Raw genomic sequence first — 23,076 nt, 5'->3', positions numbered from 1 at the left:
CAGGAATCTCATCTGCAGCGGAGTTAATCGCTATTGTTACAAGTTATTGCTTTGCTCCAACTTTGAAGACTAGAGAAGAGGTAGTGCTATGAATAACTTTATGTTTCCTAAAGAATTTATACTTTTGTAGCTACGGCAGCCATTTTAGATCAGGAAAATTTCATAAAATCAAAATTCGCATCCCTTTCTTTCTTAAAAGATTTGCATATATCTATCCTACTCTTTCGCACTCTTCTTCTTCTTTTGAATAGAATAGACTTACGTAAAAAAGTCTTATAAAGACTTACGTGAGATAGACTTACGCAAAAAAATTTGAGAAAGAAAGAGAAGCGAATTTTGATTTCATAAAATTATGTCAAGCTAAAAGGTATCTCTTTGGTAATGAAAATTTCATGAAATCGAAATTCAGATCCTTTTCTTACTTACATTTTTTGTACATGCCTATTACGGTCTTTCGCACACATCTTCCTTCCTTTGAACATCAAAAACAAATTCAATTTAGTTCAATCCAATTTAAGTGCTAATGGCTCTGGCACACCTTTTAGATCAGGAAAATTTCATGAAGTCGAAATTCAGTTCACTTTCTTTCTCACATGTTTTGCATATGTCTATCTCATTCTCTCGCACTCTTCTTTTTTTCTTAAACATCACTCCAAATTCAATTTAGCTCAATCGAATTTGGTATGGGAAAGAATGAGTTAGTCATATGTAAAACATGTGAGAAAGAAATGGTTTCAGTTTCAAAAGAAATTCAAAAGAATTTCGATTTCATGAAATTTTCCTGATCTAAAAGGTGTGCCGGATGTATTAGGATAAAACCTTGAATTCCGGACAAAGCAATTTAGAGTTTGATCATCCTTAAAACTGTCCATCTCACTCTTTGGCATTCAAATTCAATTGAACTTAGTTGAATGTTTTGTTTTGTCATGTAAAAAAAAGACATTATGTAAAATATTTTGCACAGAAAAAGATGTGAACTTTGGTGTCATAATATTTTCCAAATCGAAAATGAAAAAAAATAATTCAAAATTTAGCCTGATTTAAATTCAATATAAAACCATAAATTGAAAATCGCATAAATCAAAATTGAATGCCATTCAAATCTGATTTGAATTTGTTGTGATGTTCATGACACAAGAAAAAGAGTGGAAATATTGATTTTATGAAATTTTTCTGATCATGAATCGGCAGTTAAAGTCCCGGAGCCAAAATTACGAAAGCGAAAATCCAGAAAGTACGTTTTACTTTTCAGACCTTAAATCTTAGGGAGACCGGACTACTCCTTGTTTGGTTTGGTTGCTTGCTTCTCCTTGCTTGGTGCTCCCTGCTTGCTTGTTTGGGACACATAGAAATGGAAGTTATTTTGTAGCAGAATCCACTTGACTTAAGGTAGGGTAAATTAAGCTAATTCAAAACCTGCTCCAAATGGAAATTTTTCGCTACTCCAATTGCAAATGTCACTGTTTTCATAATAAACACAGTACTAAATTATTATATTTACATATATATTTTCTATACCTCAGTTTCATTATTTAGTTAATTTTGCTCCAAATAAAGCGAAAAACTATTCATATTCACAAATTCTAATTTTTTAATTTCTCAGAAAAATTAAAAGTGTACCTTTTCACCATCGAATTTTTCATCGATTAACCTTGTTTTCCAATTAAAAACACAATAAGGTGACTGTTTTCTTTTGGCTAATTTTAGTTAAATTAAGTGCAAATCTTTATTGTTATCGGTACGTGAAGTTTTCAACTGAAATAATTACCTACTTCGTGAACAAAAAGGGTTTTTCTGAAGTGTCTGCAAATGCTTCAATAGGAAACCCCGGAAATATGATTTTTCTGGAGAGATTTTCTTATTGTTTTAGATGGGAAAGGAGAAAAGACCAGGAATAAGAACAAGTCCTGCACTCAAGAGCAACTCAACAAGGTTTTGGAAGCCTTTCGTCGTGGTTTCACTTACACTGTTTGTCTCCAATTAGAAACTTTCCCTTGTCTCCATTTGGATTAATATGTTTTCAATAGAAGCATTTTACACTCGCGTATTTTTCTTGTATTTAAGAAAGTTTTCAAATTATATCTAAAGAATTTTCACTAAACAGTAACATTCTAGAAGAGTCAAGGAGCAAATGTATGTAATTCTTTTCAGAAAAAATATGAACCTAATGTGTTGAATCTTCTGTCAAAGTTAAAGCGTCTGGAAATGGTTTTGAATTAGGACATTTACCCTAAAAGCTGGTTTTCTATCCATGTTTGCATTCCGTCCTTGGACTTAAGGTGTAATACTGTTCTCCTATTTTGACTTAGTGTAGTGGACTTTATTTCCCGGTTTGTTTGCACCTGTAGGCCCCGCTATATTGCGGAGCTCGTATAATTCTTAGATCTTCTATCAGGTTTTCGTTTCTCCGTGTACCCGGTTCAGGGAGTCGCAATTTTCGCAATTCTTTCTTTCTGCAAGGGGTCATGATTTAAATGCCCTTTTTAGAGAACGAGAGAGAGGGCTTATCTTGAGTCATGTGGCTTCCACTTGTTTCTCAAGTCCTACATCATAATCACAGATTAGGGCGAACTTTCTTACATAGGACAGGCTAGGCTGTCTTATTTTCTTTAGAAATAAATGGGATTGAAACTAGGGTTTCTTTAGATGAGTGCTTTACTAGTTAAGCTATAGGGAAATACTCCTGTGTATGACATTAATATACATCTGATTTTTATAAGTTTCTTTTAAATTCTAGAATTTAAAGATGATCTTTAGACCATCCGGGGTCGATCCAGAATTTACTTCAGTCATCTTGGCCTAGATCTACTTCGAGGTCTCAGTTCTTACACAAAAGCTTGCATAGCTTTTCTGGAGAACTGAGGATGTTGGGATGTTAGTAAAGGCTTTTGGCTTTAGGCAAAGTCTTCTTTACTTAGCTATACATTTTTCTTCGTTTTTTTTTTTAATATTGTTGTTTTTTTAAAACTTTTTTTATAACATGAAAATTCTTAACCTGCCGCATTCAAAAGTGTCTTATAGATATTTAAGGCCTTTTAAAAAGTAATTTTCTTCTCAGCAGCACGATTAGCTTTTTCCTTTATCCACTCGGTGAGTTTTTAACGATAATTGAATGAGATAAAGTGGTTTTGTAATTGTCTTTCCGAGATATACAATAATTTATCTTTCCTTGATGACAATTTTTTTTCAATGTCAATGTGTCAATTTTACTTGAATTTGTGACGCAGAAAAATCAATAAATTGTCTATTTGATGTCTCTTCTTATTTAATGTAATTGATTAAATAAAATAATGCAATGGACTTTAGAGGAATTTTATTGACTGAATTGTCATTTTGCCTTTTTTGGTGTTAAATGTATCGTGCGTGTTGCATTGTTATTTTTTTTTAATTTTGCGATGGCGCATATAACATTTAATACCGTCTTCGGCTGCACTTTATGGTTTCTTACCACAATTATTTTATTAGAAGAGACAATAAATATTACGAGGAGAAATTAATTTAAGAGCTGAAAGAGTGATTTTTTTTGCATTTTGCTTTATGCGAGATTTTGTCAATGGTTTTTATTGAACTTTCGCACAATATCTACTTAAATTCCAAGGTGGATAAACGTACGATTTAATAGTTGGAAATCATGGATGAGGAAAAAAAAATTACAAGAAATAGCTGGTAGAGGCCATAATTACCGTGGTGTAATTAAAATGTTATATGTAGCGCAGCTGATAATTTTGTAAAATTTGTCAGAAGGAAATATGATGTGACAGCAATTTGTACGTAAAGGTAATTAAACTTGCGCAGTGTGGAAGATAATCTAAAAAGCATGATATTTAGTCATACAAGAAGAAATTGAGCGAAAGACGAAAAGCCACACTAGGGAAAAAAATATGTTGCTGTGTTGCAATAAAAATGAGAAATAATCACCTATATTTACGAGTTATGTGCTTGATGATCGGAAAGCTCCTAAACGTAAAATTTCACTTTGAAAATGCAATACGCGTTTTTTTCACAATTACCGCGATAATACCATGTGTCGTGTGTATATCACAAGTAATTTTCCTATTTCCTAACATCTTAGAAGAAGTTCTTATCGTTGTGAGTATACAAATAGTGATGAAATATTTCTCGTATGACTTGCGATGCAAGAGATTGGACACGGTCATGATTTTACCTCAATAAAAATCCTCGAAATCCACACTAAAATTCTTTTTTTTTCATCAATTAAATATTGCTCATAAAATTATTGCTATATTGGGCAAGGAAATAAATTAAGGAAGTTATTTGTTGGTTGTTTTCCCACAAAAGGAAGTGTAGAAGGAAATGACCAAAAGATGAACAGCATTCTTTTAATGTTACAAATAACATTGCCCAATATTCTTACAACGTGATTTAAAGTTTAATGCTTCAAGCAAATATATTTCTTATTATTATGTGAAATAAAAGATTTTTATTGGATTCACATTTTAATTGCTTAAATTTGTTCTTGGAGCCGTAATGCAATTTTGCTCAGTTCCAAGAAAATAATACTATTACGGTTTTTTTGTACACCTGAAAGTCGTAAAGTTTCGGTTATACGGGAGACTAAGGATGTTCTGGAATACTTGCAATTATTCCTGTGTCGTTTTATTATGATAGCGATCTTAAATAAAATAACCCAAAATTTAAAACAAAAAGATCAAAAAAAGTGTAGAGGAAGGCTTTCGGACTTCGCACACACTCTGGCTTCGAACACTTTTCCCATATTACTTTAATGAATCTGACTTTCCTATGGCAATATATTTTAATTGCTAGTCTTAAGTCACATATTTCCTGAAAGAAATACTTCAGATTTATAAAATGAATATGAGAAAAATATAAAGTGTTCGAAGGCAGATTGTGTGCGAAATTGAATAGCCTTGCCCTATATACATTTATTTATTTTAATAGAATATTTTGGAAACAGCCCCTTTTCCTCAAATGAACAGCTTTACATTGGGGCTGTTTCGGACACTACGTTTGTCTGTCTATCGCGCCGCTCAAAAGAACTAAAATAATTTAGCATTATCAATTTTCAAAGATTAACAAAATAAATTCAAGTATTATTTCGGTTATTGAATTAAGTGCGATTATAAATAATTTTAAACATGAACATTTTAGGCCATAAGATGGATGTCTCACATTACTCCAATTTTGTCTCGATACCTTTGCTACAGTACAATCTTAAGAACTTTTAATTCTCAACGTAAATTTATTTATTTTTTGATCAAAAATACCACAAACGACATAAAATTCCTCTACATGAAGTAAAAAAATTTGTAATGGCCTCTACAAACTAATAGAAATTTATTTAAAAAATGCTTTTTTAAAGAAAATTTCCCCTATCCTTGTAGCAAACTGATTGTAAAGTTATGTACTTTTGTTACACATCTTGTGTAAAATTTCAAAGAGTTTAGACATTGTGTAGAAATTACATGTGTAGAGGTACACAAAAACACAAATTTGTAAGTGAATTTACAAAAGAAATAATATTAAAATAATCAATAATATTTCCAGTAAATTCTAACAAAGTCGTGTAATTTCAAATTGTTGAAGTTTTTAGTTTTTTTGGCGTGTGATCAAGAATTCTCACTCTTATGATTTCTATTATAGTTTTACGCACTACTACAGTGTAAAACTTTGTGTATTTCAAAACCGAGTTGTTGAATTTTTGGTCAAATTTGGGTAAACTGTGTTATTTTTTCAGTCGAAACTCTATTCATAATGCCACAAACATCATATGCGACCTTCCAGCAGTCGAAATATTCTAAGTTCAAAGAAAAAAAAAACAATAAATGCTAAATATTAAAAAACGACAAATATCTAAAAATTAAATTAAAAATTTCCAAATTAAATAGAGAGCGTGGTACTCTTTAACGCAATTCTCACTCAGTGGCATGCACAGAGCGCAGGTCCGTGGATGGGATTCGGCAGTTTTTTTCGGGTCCAGGTTGAATGAATCTTAAGGAAGCATCTTTTTTTTCTCTTTTTTCTGTATCCTTTATTTTTCTTTTTAATTCTATCTTCTTTTTTTTCTTTTTTTCTTTTTATCATAATTGTAAGAGAGATGAACCTTATTTTGTGATTAAAAATAAATATTCTATTCTATTCTAATAAAAATTCAACACACCAATAATCCCTCTATCAAGATTTGAAAAAAACAAAATCCTGAATGGGCTAAAATCCTAAGAAACCAAAATTCCGAATGGGCCAAAATCTCGAATGAGCTGAAATCCAGAACCGACCAAAATCCCGAAAAGGTCAAAATCCCGAATTATTAAAAGTGTCATAGCTAGTCGGCTTATTTGTTTTATTTATTCGGCTTTTTGGTTTTCGGGATTTCGACCCCTCCGGCTTTTTGGAATTTTGGCGTTTGGGATTTTTGCTTTCCGGATTTCGGTTAGCACCGACTAACTACAATGGAAAAAAAACATTTTCTTTTTATGTTCAACAATTTCAGTGTTAATATACTTCAATAATTTTAAATTAAACATTAAATTTAACACTGCAATAAAGATGAGGAAGAATGTTAATTTAATCATGTTTTTTTTAGTGGTTATTGAAATAGTGCTCTAATATTAAATTGCAATAAAAACGATTTAAGCATCTCTTAAATTATGCATTTTTTCAATATTTTTATTATTCTTTTTATTTTTTTTAACACTAATTTTTGTTATTCCTTATTATTATAATATATTTTGTACTAATGGAATTAACAATTTTAATAAATTAATAAATTTTTTTTGCTAAAACTTACACAGAAATTCGTAGGCTTTGGGGGTATGAAGTATGACTACCTCTCAAAACTGATTAGTCGTAAATTTGATTTATTGAATTGATTGGCTCTGCTCAGTAACAACCTTTCTAAGAGACAAAGCCAAGCCAAAACCTATTCAAATCTCCCGGGAGTCTAAAATGCAAATTCACATATTCATCGCTTTGGGACTGGCTCTTCTTTCATTTCAAATTTTTGGTATTCTTGAAATTTCAATCGTTTTCAGTAATTAGAAAGTGCGTAAACATTTATTACGTACAATAATCGAATTTTTATGTAGTTTTTTGGAATTTCATGATGGCAGAACGTATAAATTTCAATTTTATTAAGAAAAATTGTTCTTTTGATGAACTAATTCACTTGCGTGCAATTCGCCGGATGAGATTTTAAAACTTCCAACGGGTTTATAGATAAGTTCTCTCTGATATACCTTCGAATCGGTACAGTATAAATCTTAACCGCGAGAGGACTCTCAAATCCGGAATGCTATTACAGAACGTAAGGATTATGGATTAAATTCTAAATTTAATATTTAGGATTTTAAGTAAACCGTAAAAAATCGCATAACTTAATTCTATATAAACAATCATTACAATTGACCTATCGAGAGTCCAAATTTTTGAAAATTTGCACTATTAAAATTGCTTTTGTGAATAAACTAGGTCCCGGTCAAAATCCCGAAAGCCAAAATACCGAATGGGCCACAATCCCGAAAGCCAAAATCCCGAATTCTTAAAAGTGTCATAGCTACTCCCACGATTGCACCCACGCTTTCTGGAGGCAAAGGGAAATCTTCTGTGTCTTGGAAAATTATTCTAAACATTTTCCTCCATATAATTTCTTCCCTTTCAGGATTTTTAAATTCGGGATTTTGGCCTTTTCGCGATTCTGGCGTTCGGAATTTTGGTTTTCGGGATCTTGGCTTTCGGGATTTTGGTTTGTCACCGCTGAAGACTCACCTTACATATTAATTTATGCGCCTACAACAGCTCTAGCTTTGGATCTACGAATTTTACATGTTTCAAAAACTTGTAGTATTTCATGAGATTTTTTCAAATGGAATTACGAATCAAATTGAATGTCGGCTCATATTTTGAACACCGAATGCCCAGAACAGTTCCGCTCAAACCTAAGCTAAAAAAAAACTTCGATAAAATTATTCACCTAATTAATTTTTCGGTGGATTTCTTTCACATGTGGAAACCACTTCACATTACAAATCATGAATTGTAATGAGAAAAATCGTGTTCTTGAACAAGTTATTAAGTGGTTGTTCGATATCATCGATGGTGACCTTTTGAGAGTTTATAACACATAAAAAGCTCTGCGATATCGCTTCTGAAATTGCCACAATTTCCACTCATCACTTGTCTTAATAAGCTCTTTTGGTTCTAATTGTGTGATGATTATTAGATTGCGAGAATGAGGATGAAAAAAAAAGTCTGGCGTGTGTAAAATATACGATGAATGGAAAGAATGATATTTTACATTTGATCTCTCTACTATATTGCAGAATATCGTTTTTTTTTCTTTGCTGAATTCTTCCCATTCATAATATTGATTAATATCTTTTAATGCGACAGGGATCTCTAGCCCATTATATTGTGCAGGTGTCTCAAATGATCAAATGAAGCTTATGAGAAAATTCCTTCAACAATTATTGTATACATTTATGACGATTTTAAAATGAAAATTGCCTTCAATCCATTGGTAGATGTTGGAGTATAGTTTGAGGCAGGTGAATTGCATTCTGCCTTACGATGCATTATCAACGTCAATGATGCATAAAGAGATTATGTTATTCATCTTCTTGCACTTATCGTGAGTGGCTCGTAAAAAAAAAGACAACGTGTATTGTAGTGTGTCTCTCTGGGCAGTAGTAAGATTAACTGCGTCATTCCTTCATCACGTTAACAATTATTAATTCAAGGAATTCTCATTTGATATCGACAAGTTGAGAAATAGACAAAAAAAAAACCACCACCAAAGACGTGCGCGATCAACAAAATAAGGTTGTCTGATTCTCAGAAAAGTTGATGATTATTTAGATTTTTCCACCTGGTCAGAGAGGGGAATCTGTTTCTTTTTTCTATATAGCATTTTCATCTCCCTGCGATCTTTGATCCCAAGGGGGCATTCTCTATCTGGGCTTCATTATATGATCGAAAGGTAGTGAATAGAAACGGCGTCACTGTCCACAAAATACCTGTTTCAAATATACACCGAATGCACCCAGGTAACAACAAAGTGGAAGAATTCCATCGTCATTCATTCGATTTCACTCACTCTACATTAAAAACCCGATGCCGACAAGGTATATAATCTTCTTCTACATACGCACAACTCTATTCCAATCTTAAACCATCATCGCAGACATATAACAGTTTCCCTTAGAGCTATTTTACCAAAGCGATAGTAAATTCTGTAATGAAAAGAAAAAGAAAGAAAATGGAGACAATAAGGGCTCTTTTGGTCTCTTTTATAACAGCATGCAATTTTATTGAGCAAATTTGATAAAGTAATACTTGATTTTTTTCATAAATCAATGAAAATTGATGATGTTAAATTATTTTAGTTTTTTTTTTTAACGATGAGATAGATAGATTAACTTAGTGTTCGAAACAGCCCCAGAGTGCAGCTCTTTGTTTCAGATAAGGGGGAAGTTTTGGATTTCAAGTTATCGTATTAGCATAAATAAATGTATAGTTGTTATCACGATTAAGCTATAAAGAAATACAATTAAATATTAATTCTGACAAAATATTTTAGTTCCATTACGTTTATTGGTCAAAGCTTCAAATCCTTCTCTGCATCCACATTAAGTAGTTCACATTTAAGGTTAACTTCCAAAACTTTGCTTTTGACCATCGAATTGGTATAGGGGATGAGAAATCGGTATGGTTTGATTATCCAAGCCATTGGTGAGCAAGAAGCTTTTGAAACCGAATAAACGTCAAAATAAGATTGTCAGGTAACGTTTTGACCATTGACGTACACTAGTAAAACCAAAAGGATCCAACTGATCCAAATTTGATTCTTTTGCAAAGAATGGATCAAATTTCAAACTCTGAATGAACATTTATCATAAGAGAACATGTCAATTTGATCCATCCTTTGCAAAAAGATCAAATTTGGAAAGTGTTCGGTCAGTTATACTTGATGGAAATTTAATAACACGGATTATGACCTGGGTCAGAATTTATTCCTTTTATAGCTTCACACTACGAAGAAGGGGAAAAACATCCCCGAAACGTAGTGTGAAGCTATAGAAGGAATAAATTCTGATCCAGGTCATAATCCGTGTTATTAAATTTGGATCAAATTTGGATCAATTTGATCCTTTTATTTTTACAACAGTGTGCAATTTTCACTTAATGTTTGTTAGATTTCAAACGGTTCTTGCTCACCTCTGATCCAAACCCAAAATTTCGTAGCTTTTACTTGAAGAAATATCAAAATCGATAACACGATCAAACGTTCAGAGGAAAACACAATGTTCTCAATTTGGTGGGAGCAACGGGGAATTATGTATTACGAGTTACTGAAACTGAACGAAATTTGCAATAGACATTATTAGGTACTGATAACAACTAATCAAGTTGGACCATGCCTTGTTGGAATTTGGAATAAGTCAAGAGACACGAATGAAAGATATTGCAAACTGACAATGCTCTCGATTTGATGATCTATGCAATTCTATGGTTCAGGACAATATCAAAATATCTAATTGGGATGTGCTATAGCCCTGGAATTATTCTTCAGATCTATCCCTCCCTGATTAATACTTATTCTGGTCGATTGTGCATAGCATAACTGTGCTGCACTTAGATAATTTTGAAAAAGTGGAAAATTGGGTGCATGAAATGTTTCGATTCAAAGTCGCCTGATTTTACCCTTCAGGTCATCGTGTCTTATCAGAGAATTGTCAAAAATCTGTAGCTAGCGGAGGTTAATAATTTCAATTAGCTAGTTTTCGTATCTTTCTTGAGAGTTTTCATGTTCCATTGTTGAAAAAGGCTGAAAACCTAGTACAGGATCTAATTTTCTGTGGCCACCGCCATCGTATTCTTGAAGAACCTGGATTTACCATGGTATGAATTTATTTTGGTTTCTTTAAATTTCTCAGGGTACAAATCTTTCGTTGTACAAATTGATTATTGAATGAATGTTTGCTTCGGAAAATTTATCATTGTGCACAATTTTCGTTTTCTGAAATTACTCATTGTATGAACGTCCCTTTACATAATTTTTTCTTACTCAAATTTGCTCCTATAATTTTTCACTAAAGACATACAAAGGTCTTTTCATCGTAAGAATTTGTCATTGCACGAAATTCTTCTGGTTCAAAATCTCGATGTTCGAATTTTTAGTCGTACGAATTTCTCGTCACTCAATTTTCTCGTTGAATTTATCGGGTAAAGGAGAATGGTCAAAACTATATGGGCGCTGGTCCCGGAATCGCCACAAACGAAAGTAGGCGCATTTCGTAGGTACTGATATAAGATTAAAAAATTGCCGGAACCCGGAACGATAAACGCTGGGAGTCCTTGTAAAAAAGCGTTTATTCTTCCGAAATATCGCTGTTTTGACAACGAATTACGCAAGAACTGCTAAAGCGATCTTGATGAAATTCGGTATAGGGTCAGTGTATTACTTAAACTTTTTATTCATGCATACCACCCCCTCCCCCGACCCTCCATTCTTGTAGCCCCCATACAAAATGAAGCCATTTTATCTTACGACTTCTTTCTGAGATAAAGATGAACCGGTGCCCATATATACTTTTACTATTCTTTCTTCTAAGAAAGAGTTTTTATGCTCTAGAACTTTTCCCCCATGGTATAGAACATTGGTCCCAGAACAAAAGTTGTTACCTATACCAATGTCTATCCAATGACATCCGGGACAGGATTTGACCATTCTCCTTTCCAGGATACCGTACTTTCAGGTGATTGCCCTCCGGGAGTGACTTTATACCACCCTACTATTCGTAAGCTTTCCTATAATTTCAGTACTTAAGGATCGTCTTCAGCGATCTGACATGGTAGATTGTATCGATGAAGATCATCCTTAAGTGTTAGGATAAAAAAAAAAGCTTGGGAACAGAAGACGAGGGCAAAGTCACCCTCGAAGGGCAAACTTATCTGCAACTACGATACGATACAAATTTTCCATTGAATAGAGTTACCGTAGAGACCGTAGATAAGGGTGACTTTGTCTATCAGGGATGACTTTGCAACCCCGTTGGTCGTAACCTTTTCCTTATTTCTAGCACTTAAGGATGAACTTCAGAGATACTATTTCACTGAGAGAAATCCGAAAAAGTTAAAATAACATTCCCGAAATGTTAATTTTACCCTGCAGTATTGATCCGAAATCGGTGTAAATATTACCCTTTTTAGGTGTATTAGGGGTTAAAGTTACCCTTTTCATGTTAGTATTACCCTTAAAAAATGTGTAAAATTAACATTAACAGAAAAGCTTACGAACAGCAGGGTGGCAAGGTCGTCCCTGATGGGCAAAGTTATCCATATCTACGGTCTCTACGGTAATTGTTTTTAACGGAAGATTTGTATCGTAATTGTTGATAAGTTTGCCCTCCGAGGGTGGCCTTACAACAGTTCTTCTGCTTCTAAGCTTTTCTTTCATGAAGGGTGATAAAAAGTCACTAAATTAAATACTATTGTACGAATTTGCGATGTTCGTATTCTTGGTATAACGAATTTTTCGTTATTCAAATTTCTCATTGTGATGATTTTTTCGTACTTCAGATTTGTTATGGTATGATTTTGAGTGGGAATATGTTTGTGTAGTAGGAGAAGGCGTGCTACCTTCGGACTTCGGACGACTTAAACTTCGGACAATCCAATTTTTTTTAGGTCCCTTATAGATTTCACCCATACAGTCCTTTTCTGGTGTTTTGAGGCATTGAACTAGCTATGAAAGAGCTCAGGGTCAAATCTATAAGGAATATAGATAAAAATGAGTTGTTCGAAGCTTGAGTCGTCCGAAAGTAGAGCGCTTTCCTCTAATAAGGCGCCAAAATGATCACTTAAAGGTACTAGATCCATAAAGGAATAGTTCAAAGCTATTTTGAATAACGTGTTCGTAATCTATAGTAAATTCGAACCCAAGATACTTTCATCATATATAGAGCAAGTACTGTAGCACCTTTAGCACTTAACCCATTACATGCCTATTACTGAACAATTTGTATTCTTCACAGATTTCCTTTTTATATAGCCATTTAACACTTATCAGTTTAAGTTTAACCCTAAATTCAAATGTGTCCCTGTCCATTAAAAATCTAATGCTACGCCTCTGAGTGTGAATATCATTGAAGATATTCACTTAAATGGAATTAATATTCATCTCTCTAGAGATGATTAATACAATGTGAATTTGAGATAATGGTCATTTGGAGAAATTATCTTATTATTTTTTTGTCTTGTCGTACATAATACCTTTTCTGTTTTTTGCGGGAAAGCATTAGTAGTACGCCCACATAGTATAGTTCCATCGTGTAGGACAATGAAAACAATAAATAGTAAATTTATTATTATTAATTCAATACTGCAAATTATTTTCAAAAAGAATACTCAACAATGTTCAGGTATTGTTTTCTTATGTCACACCGCCAAAAGTCAAAAGAAGTTCTTTTAGACAAAGACCATGACTCAGGTGTGATGGTTAATTTATAAAGTCAAGGTATACACCATATGTATGTTAAGATAAATATGCAAGAACCACCAATATAATGTGGAAAGAAATATTCAGGGCGAGTACGGAGACAAAAATTGAGATTAGTGAACTTTACTAGAGTGACTTCTTGATCCAATTTGACTTGACAAAAGACAGGTTTATTTTAGAATTTTAGATTAGAAAGCAAGGTTTCCGAGCATGAAAATTAAAATTTTCACACACTTTATTTTCATTGTGCAAATTGCAGTAAAGCTTATAGGTACGGCGAATTGCTAAATATTGATATAAATTGTCTTATTGCTAAGTAACCAGTATTGTGGGCTAGATAATCCAAGATCAATATCGACCTTAGGGAGGTAAATCACTTGTGCAGAAGTAGAATTATTTTTTTTTTCATATTTCAAGAAATCCACACATATTTTCTATGGCATTCTGCAAGTGTTTCACAATAAAGAAATATACAGCAATTTAGAAAGGTTTCTGCGTAAGAGAGATACTCCAAATTCGTAAATACTTCTATAACTTTAGTGCAGCAGGAGATCTAGCATGTGTATAGCATTCTTAGAGGCTCTTGTACAAATTTTTAAGCCAATTAACTTAAAATTGAAATTCCAAGAGAGTTATATCATGGAACCACATGAAAATAGCAATACACAATTGAACAAGTCTTTTGCTTTCATTAACTGAGTTTAAAATGAACATTCTGAATTGGACCGCGGGAGCTTGACTCCATATACGCAGTTGGATGCCAATGGGAGGTTTTAGTGGGTGTTCTTTTATTAATAGTGCCATAAAATATTTTTAGAATATTCTAAAGGCTTTCAAAATTAGATGAGAAATTAATTAAACTATTGCCAAATAAGGTACTAATGACTTATGCCTTTGTGTGCCATGTGATTTATTTTGTGAAAATAGCTTTTGAACCAGATAACCTAAAATGTTGGCAATAATCTCTCCAAGTAATAAATATGTCTTGCAGATAATTTGCCATATGAAGTCAATAAAAAAAAAGTTTGCAGAAAGAGATGATAAACTTTTATAAGCAATTGGATAAGGTGCAATTGTGAAATTATATCAGACAATGCTAAGGCACAACTAGACGATTTCATAAGATTATAAGAAAAAAAGAGAAACACGCATTTTCTTCTACGGTACTTTGTTAGGAAAATGCTTTATGACTGTTACGCTGATTTTACTCAATTAGCAAAGTAATAGCTGTTCCAATTTTCTGTACATTTATTGCATTCCTTTAGGAAACATCTATTTTCGTAAGTGACTTTGATACTAATCGTAAGACAATTTGGATTTCCCAATGAGGAGTTTTTCAATCCATCATTTCATGTTAACTTCAAAGAGGAAAACAAAATCAATCTTATCTTTACAGTACATTAACTAAGGTGTACTGTACATCGATGTTTCTGAAATTTGACATGCCCTAAATATGTTAGAATAGGTAGGGAAAATGAAAAGCTTTTCGGTCGTTTAATATTACAGGAGCACAACTGCAGTTTCAGAAATACTTATTCTTATTCTAAAACCATAAAATCGTAGTGATTTATTGTTCAATAGAGCAAAATTCGCAATCACCAGTAAACGTTCATTTAAAGACTGCCTAACACACGCTGAATGAAAGCGGAGAATAATTTAACAAATTAAAGAAAATTGTTCAGTTCAGTTTATTCTTCCTGATTCTTTTCTTAATGCTCATGATTTGAATTTTCTTTACTGACTTCGGTTATATCTTATGCCCAGACACACTTACGATTTAGGACGAGGGACGGCATGGCGTAATTTGATTCAAAATAATGAATAGATTATATTTCCATCAGTTTCTGACTAATTTATCTTTCGGCTTAAGGACAGAATCACATTGACAATAAAATACTCGACGTAGTCTCACCGTATTTCGTTAATTTAGACATTTTCATTGCAATTCATACGCAAATTTTCCATTACCGTATTACCTTATCTCATACTCGGTGGCACTTGGTGAAAATAATATAAGAAAGTTCAAAAAATAAAACGAAAATTTGATAAACGGTGAGCAAAAAAAACTGTTAATTTTTATTACAGTTTTTTTCCTTACTGTTTATCGCATTTTCGTTTTATTTCTTAAATTTTCCTATATTATTTTCACATAGTACCATCGAGTATGAGATAAGGTAATACGGTAATGGAAAATTTGCGTAAGAATTGCAATGAAAATGTGTACATTAACGAAATACGGTGAGTATTTTAATGTCAATCTGATTCTGCCCTAAGCCGAGAAACGGCCTAGGTATTGGGAAACTGATGGAAATTTAATCAAATTATTATTTTATTTTATTTTTATTTTTATTTTTATTTTTTTATTTATTTTGAACACTCGTTTTATTTTTAATTCCGTTAAGCTAGCTCTAGGCTTAAGTTGTAAGTGTGTCTAGGGCATTATTATTTTGTTCCTGAAATTTTGCAAAAAAAAAACAGGTACCCTAGAGAGGAACTAATAATAATGCTTGAAGAACTAGGCCTTGCCGCAAACGAGATTGCTAGACATGTACCGTAGATGCGGGTGACTTTGTACTCGGATGATTACATTGTACCCCTGCTTTTCATAAGCTTTTCTAGTACTTAAGGGTGGTCTTCATCAATCCGATCTATTATGGCCGATCAGTAAAGACCTTTGCGTGGTAGAATTAAAGAAAAGCTTATGAAAAATACGGGTTTAAAGTCACCAGCATCTGCGATATTACTACAGGCTATTTAAAAAGTTAACGTAAAAGACATGAAAGAAAAAATTAGATTTTAAAAACTATTTTTATCTACTAAATACTCTTCTATAACTTTAACGAACTTGACCTAATGACTGTCCAATAATTCTAAATCATAGCGGAATTACCGGCCGTTTCTGGAAGATCTGCAAAATCGGAGGTTGCCAAAATTCCGAAAGTCAAGATCTCGAAAACCAAAATTCCGAACCCCAGAATCGCGAAAAGGCCAAAATCCGGAAAAACCAAAATCTCGAATGTTCAAAATGCTAAAAAGGATGAAATTATATGGAGGATAATGTGTAGAATAATTTCCGAGGACACAGAAAATTTTCCTTTGCCTCCAGCAAGCGCGGGTGCAATCGTGGGAGTAGCTATGATACTTTTAAAAATTCTGGATTTTAGCTTTCGGGATTTTAGTCCATTCGGGATTTTGGATTTCGGGATTTTGGCTTTCCGCATTTTGGCTTTCAGGATTTTGACCTGGACCCCTGCAAAATATGGTTCTACTTTAAACCATTAATTATGGAGGTATTTTTGTAGGTTTGTGGACAGATAAAGGAGGTTGCTGAATTACCAAGCGTAATTCGAATCTTTGAATTTCGGCATTGTCAAAACGCCTTTCTGAACAGGTGGTTCATCTTCGTGAAAACGATTTTATTAAGCTGAAATTCAGATTTTTTTTCTCAAAAATATTCGGGTTCTATTTATCCAAAAGTTCACTGTAATTAAGATTATTGGAAATTAAGATCAAAAACCTATTAACCGGTATTGTTTCCTTGTTTCCTTTGGAAGTTATTGTTTAGCCTTTGTTATTGTTTAGCCTTGTTTCCCTTGGAAGTGAATATTCAGCTTCAGTGGACTAAAATAACTCTTGTATCAATTTAGGATCAGGAGGAATAGTCCCCAGACTTGTCCATACTTACAACACGTTAAACAAAATCGGTTTTAATGTACTTAAAATTGTTTAAGTGGAGCTCAGATACTTGCTATGAAAAAGGCTTCTGTTGACCTTTGAACGTACACGGCACGAGTTTTTTTTAAAGTTTTTTTTTGACAAATAATCTTTTTTGCAAAATGTATTGCATCCATTGGTATAAGATTCCAGTGATATTTTGGGTAGGTGCGCATTTTGGACTTCCACTGCATGGTTTATCTTTGAGGCTTACAGACTACCTTAAACCTCAAATGACCAAATTCAAACAATTCATGATGAAGGAAGAGATGCCCTTGGTCCTTTTTATCGTCTTTGAATGAATTTTCATACCCTTTAAACCTATTTTATTACAAGACGTAATCACTACACGAAGTTCAAATTTATCGTTTTTAAATTAACTGTAATGAAATTCAAAGGATGCATACATCGTCGAGGGCACAAGGTTTTGTTGATCTAAAGGCGATTCCAACATAGTATTATTACTGCCTAAATTAGTTTGAATAATTTTTGTACCGTATCAGAATGATTCAGAATTCTAAAATTTTAACATTCAGGGGCTATTTTAGTCATTATTTATTGTCAAAATCTTAAAAACACAATCTCCAGAAATTGTCAATTTTATAAATTCTGAACAATCTTAGAATATTCAAGTATTTTGGAATTTTGTTATACCTTTAATATTGTTTTACTGCTCGAAATCAAACAGAGAGCAGTTATAAAATTAAGTTTTCGCCCACTTGTCACCGCTCTGGAGCTTAAACGGTAAAATATATTAACTTCCCGTCTTCGATGACCCCCAATAAACAAAAAACAATATTTCCATACATTTTCCCCCATCCCCTCCATCCCCATTAAAACCATGTTTTATTGTTTTTTTCAAAATTGTTTATTTTGTTATCACCAAAGTCATTTTTTTATTTGTTGGAACTTCCTCCTAGTTCCTCAAACACTGAATACACTATTACATTCTAGCCATACGTTTACAGAATAAAAGTAAGGGAAACTCACCCTTCGAATGTTCATGATTTCGAATAATTTGAATTTTTTTTATTTTTCCTAAGGGACTTACACATAATTTTCATGTAGTTATCAATAAATTGATGAGATTGATGATAAGCAAACTAATATTTGATAGAAATGTGTAGGGTAAGTGTGCCAAATTCCGGCCAGCTTGCAATTCTGGCCACCTTTTTTGTTCCTCGAATTTCCATGAATTTCAAGTTTTTACCTACTCTGAAGATTATACAATGCAAAAGAATAAGAAAAATGTAGCTTCGACAAGCGAGATCACGCGAAAAAAACATTGGAAGAATTCCCGAAAGGCAAGGAACTATGAGAATGAAGGTGTCCGAAATAGGACACCAAAGCTAAGTCTACATTTTTATTCATTTTAAAATATATTAAGAATGATTTTAGAGTAAATAAAGACGGTAAATTGTCTACAAGGTTCCAAGCAACACGCTTTAAGAAAAAGGAATAAAAAAAATCAATTTGTATTAAAAATATTACATTTCAAACTTGAGACTATGCCACTTGCACGCAACTTAGCCGAAATTTGGCACACTTTCCCTAAGTCTCCTAGGAAAAATAAAAGAAAACTCACATTATTCGAAAGCATGAACGTTCGAAGGCAGAGTACTTTCCCCTAATTGTACATTCTCCATAATATTTCTATTCAGTTTCTCATTTACTTGTTCTTATATCCTCCTAGGATATTTTTTTCCAATTCCGAAGAAGTTACTTTGAGAAACTTCTTCTATTTGCAGTCACGTAATAGAGTTCTTATCTTTTTCGTGAGAAGTTATATGGCCATTCCAACATATTGAGGGTGGTCTAAAAATTCTTCAAATTTTCTACAACTATGACGGGTATCCTCAAAGATTAGAAGCTGTCTTAATTTTTCTGATTTTACGTAAGAATTGCTATTTTGTTTTGAAACCTTGAGATATGATTTTATAATTAGGAAATAGGTTTTGACATTCACAATGGTTCCAATGACCAGATAATGGGTCCTATAAATCTCAATATTTCCGATTAAGTCGTGTTCTTAGCATTAGTGATGATATCATCAACGTGAGTAATTCTTATCGTGGAAGTGATTCGCATTTTGTAATTATTCAACTTCAAAAAAGACGTATTGCATACCAAAGGTGCGTGCTTGTTTTTTTTTCCTGCGGGAGAACCTATTATAAACCATGTTAGAATAGATCTGAGAGATGTAAATTGTCATTGATTGAAGTCTGTTTGTTGATTGTGATTGAGAACGTCGCAATAGATGCGAAATATGATGGCAATTTATGGAAATGATTTTTTCTAACTTGCTCAACGTATTTGTATTGCAGGTAATTCGCAATAGAATACCTATAATACTTTATGAATGAATGTGAATCACAATCCAATACGTGAAGTAGAAAGAGGTTAAATTACTAACTCAGCACGTGGATCATTTATCATTTTGCACCAATTAATTACTAATTGTTGCGATTCTTATGGTGTGAAGCCCATGGAAAATTTATGGTCGTTTTCTTATCGATCACCATCTAATTAAGGAGAAGGTGGTACTCTCTGTCCTCTCACTCATTTTTCGTGAGTGCTCCAGTTTTCGCCAACGATAATCCCTAAATCGCATCTTAATGGGTTGGTTTTAGGTGTTCTGTTTCGTTTTTTTTTTGGCGTTTTTGGAACGGAATTCTTCTAATACCGCGTGCTCTGGCCGATTGGGCACAAAATCTTCGATGATGATGTGTGTATAGAAGGACGCGGGAAGGTCGTGTCGCACCTGAGAGACGATTTTGTCACCTTCTCTCCCGTTGTGTGATATTTAAGAAACACACTGATAACTTCCGATCGCGTCGCTATCCATTTGGTTTTGGAACACAATTAATACCTGACCAGTGACGAGATTAACTCTCCCACCTTCATTTGAGTTGTACGTGTGTAAACTAGTGGGACTTTTGAGGTACGTGGGTTGCCTTAAAAGTTGGTGAACTTAAACTAAAATAGATAAATTAATTTTACTATTAACTTTATTTGCCTCTTTACATCAATAATACACATCACCAAGATTATAATTTCATTGACCAGAGTTTTACAAATGTTTTCTGGAATCATTAGGTCCTTGGTGTTCAGTCACTTGTACAATATTTAAATTTAGGGTTGATTAACCACTCTTTGCTACACTGAAAAAAGAGGGTGCGATTAACTTTTTTTCCTCAAACCTTTAACATTTTTAGGTGTAAAAATTTATCAACATTTTTTAATGTTAATTTTACACCTTTTTAAGGGTAAAAATAACATGAAAAAGGGTAACTTTAACCCTTAATACACCTAAAAAGGGTAATATTTACACCGATTTCGGATCAATACAGCAGGATAAAATTAACATTTCCGGAATGTTAATTTTAACTTCTCTAGATTGAAAATCGTGTTAGGGCCAAAATACACCCAGGCTGATCCTCGAGAATTAGCCTGTAAAATTCGGTAGTAACGTATTAAGTAATGGGAAACTTGTGCAAGGAACTCTTATCATTGATCTTAAATCCACAGTATATGATAATATGGAACAAATTTTTATTGCGAAATTTTATAGGCTAAATATTCTCGAGGATCAGCCTGAGCCTCTTTGAACCTTTAGGCTCTTCTACTTAGTTATTAAAAAGGTAAATTAAAAACTAAATACACTGTAGTCTTGGAAAGCATTTTCTAAATCTGATCCTAATCAGAATTTTAGAACTTGAATTTTTGCTTCCATAAGATTAACAGGACTTAGGGTAAGTGTGTCAAATTTTGGCAAAGTTGCATGCAAACGCCAAAGTCTCAAGTTTGAAATGTAATATTTTTAATAGGAAATGATTTTTTTCATTCCTTTTACTTAAGGACTGTTGCTTAGAACCTTGCAGACAGTTTATCGTCTTTATTTATTTTAAAATCATTCTTAATACATTTTAAAATGAATAAAAATATAGACATAGCTTTGGTGCCCTATTTCGGCCACCCTCATTCTCATAGTTCCTTGCCCTTCTGGAATTCTTCCAATGCCTGTTTCACGTCATCTCATTTGTCGAAGTTACATTTTTTGTTATTCTTTTGCATTGTATAATCTCTACAGTATGTAAAAACTAAAAATTCATGGAAATTCGAGGAACAAAAAAGGTGGCCGGAATTGCAAGCTGGCCGAAATTTGGCACACTTACCCTATTACGGTTTTCCTAAATTCTTTTCATGCTGAATTTTTTATTTCTTTGTAAACTTAACTTACACTTTTTCGATGGCCAACCATATCCCACCTTTAGGGGCTATTACTATACTTTGAGGGTCTAAAATGCAAGGAATTGATGTCTTAGAGCACACTCGGAAACGATACTTCGAAATCATGTGAGCTAATCCGATTTTGGTTTGAAGAAGGCCGAATCGCTTTCCGATGCAATTCCTGGGACCTTCACCGAAGGGAAGCCAAGCAAAATGATGTCTGTTTCTAATATTATCCTCAGTAAATCTATCCGGATCGAAGTTTTCGGGATTGGGATAGAATTCAGGATCGTGTTGAATGCTGTGAATAGGAACATGTACAATAGTTCCCTTCTCAATAACATGCTGTGAGTCTGGAACTTGGTAATCCTTAACGCATTGTCTAAAAAGGCTGTCCAATGATGGATACATTCTAAGAGTCTCTGAAGGTAAATACAAGTCAATGGTTATTGTAGCTTTCTGACAAAGACTTTTCAAAAACTTACCATTGATTATTTGGTCTAGATATTTCATTTCCTCACAAGCTTCATAAGAATATTCTCCGTTGTATTTCACCAAAATTTTGTTTATTTCGCCTCTGGCTCTATCCTGAATATCCTGATGACGAGCTAGTTCATAAAGACTAAATGTCATGGCACCTGAGGGACCTTCAAATCCAGCAGCAAAGAAGAGGAATGTCTGTGCAACAAGTTCTTCAAATGTAATTTTTCCTAAATCCGTATCATCACCCTCAAGTTTTCCTGTATTCTTGATTTGCAGTAACAGTGATAGGAAATCATTTCTTTTTACATTGTTCTTTTCGCGATACTCAGTGGTCTCTTTAAGGACCCTCATGAAAAATTCTGTAACTTCTGGTCTATTTATTTTAATTTTAATCATGCGACTCAAATCCTGAAACATCATCACAAAGAAATTACGAAGAAATCCAAAGTAGGAAGATTCAAAAACCTTTCTACCAATTTGACGAAACTCTGTTTCAGGATCCTTCAAACTGTTGCATTCAATTCCAAAAGCACAATTCCCAATAACGTCAGTTGTAAATCGTGCTATAATGTCCCTAATTTCAATGGTTTTCTTCTGGTCAGCAAGGGCTTCTAAATAATTTTGTAATTCCACGGCAACAGTTACCATCGTATTGTGCATCATTTTCATTTTTCCAGATGTAAAAGTAGGGCTTAGTTTATTTCTCAAACTCCTCCAACGTGGTCCAGATAGAGCAAACATTTGACAAGATAGTGGATCATCTTTTTCATTAAGATAAGCTCCTGAGTCTTGAAAATAATTGAAATCTTTCACTAAGATTTTCTTCACTAGATCTAAATTAGTTATCATAGCAACGGGTTCGGTAAAGTAGTATATTCCACCAAGAACATCTTTTCCTTTGAGTTCTTTGTAAGCCGATGTGTAGACTTCACTAGAATGTTTAGTTTTTCCTATTTCTTTTAAAATCCCAAAAGGAAATTCGGGTTTCACGTAGGGGACACCCATTTTTTCCCAATACTTGAACTTATTCTTTACGTAAAAATATCCTGCTACCAGTAGAGTCACTACTGTCCAAACTATTAAATTCCAATCCATTTTGCATTGATTGAAACTTAAGGTAAATTACTAAGTCTTCGACTCACGAGTCCTTACTTGATGAAACCTCTGAATATACT

General features: G+C 33.3%; 1 protein-coding gene across 1 annotated transcript; it reads right to left on the bottom strand.

Annotated features, from left to right (window-relative positions):
- Positions 1–20,179: 20,179 nt before the first annotated feature.
- Positions 20,180–23,076, bottom strand: LOC129798231 (probable cytochrome P450 6a14). Its single transcript, XM_055841268.1, has 2 exons — positions 21,904–23,076; positions 20,180–21,840 (listed from the first exon to the last, which is right to left on the bottom strand). The coding sequence occupies exons 1-2, from the start codon at positions 22,994–22,996 to the stop codon at positions 21,425–21,427; spliced, it is 1,509 nt and encodes a 502-aa protein (XP_055697243.1). The 5' UTR covers positions 22,997–23,076; the 3' UTR covers positions 20,180–21,424.

The sequence above is a fragment of the Phlebotomus papatasi genome, chromosome 1 (assembly GCF_024763615.1).
Source record: "Phlebotomus papatasi isolate M1 chromosome 1, Ppap_2.1, whole genome shotgun sequence".
Classification (NCBI taxonomy): domain Eukaryota; kingdom Metazoa; phylum Arthropoda; class Insecta; order Diptera; family Psychodidae; genus Phlebotomus; species Phlebotomus papatasi.
Note: the sequence above shows the minus strand (reverse complement) of the source record. Positions and strands in the feature narration are given on the sequence as shown.

Excerpts from the sequence above, each read along its gene's own strand:
- LOC129798231 (XM_055841268.1), bottom strand. The coding sequence starts at position 22,996 with ATGGATTGGAATTTAATAGTTTGGACAGTAGTGACTCTACTGGTAGCA. Across the intron at positions 21,841-21,903 it reads TCTAGACCAAATAATCAATG|AGACTCTTAGAATGTATCCA; the intron begins GTAAGTTTTTGA and ends ATTTACCTTCAG.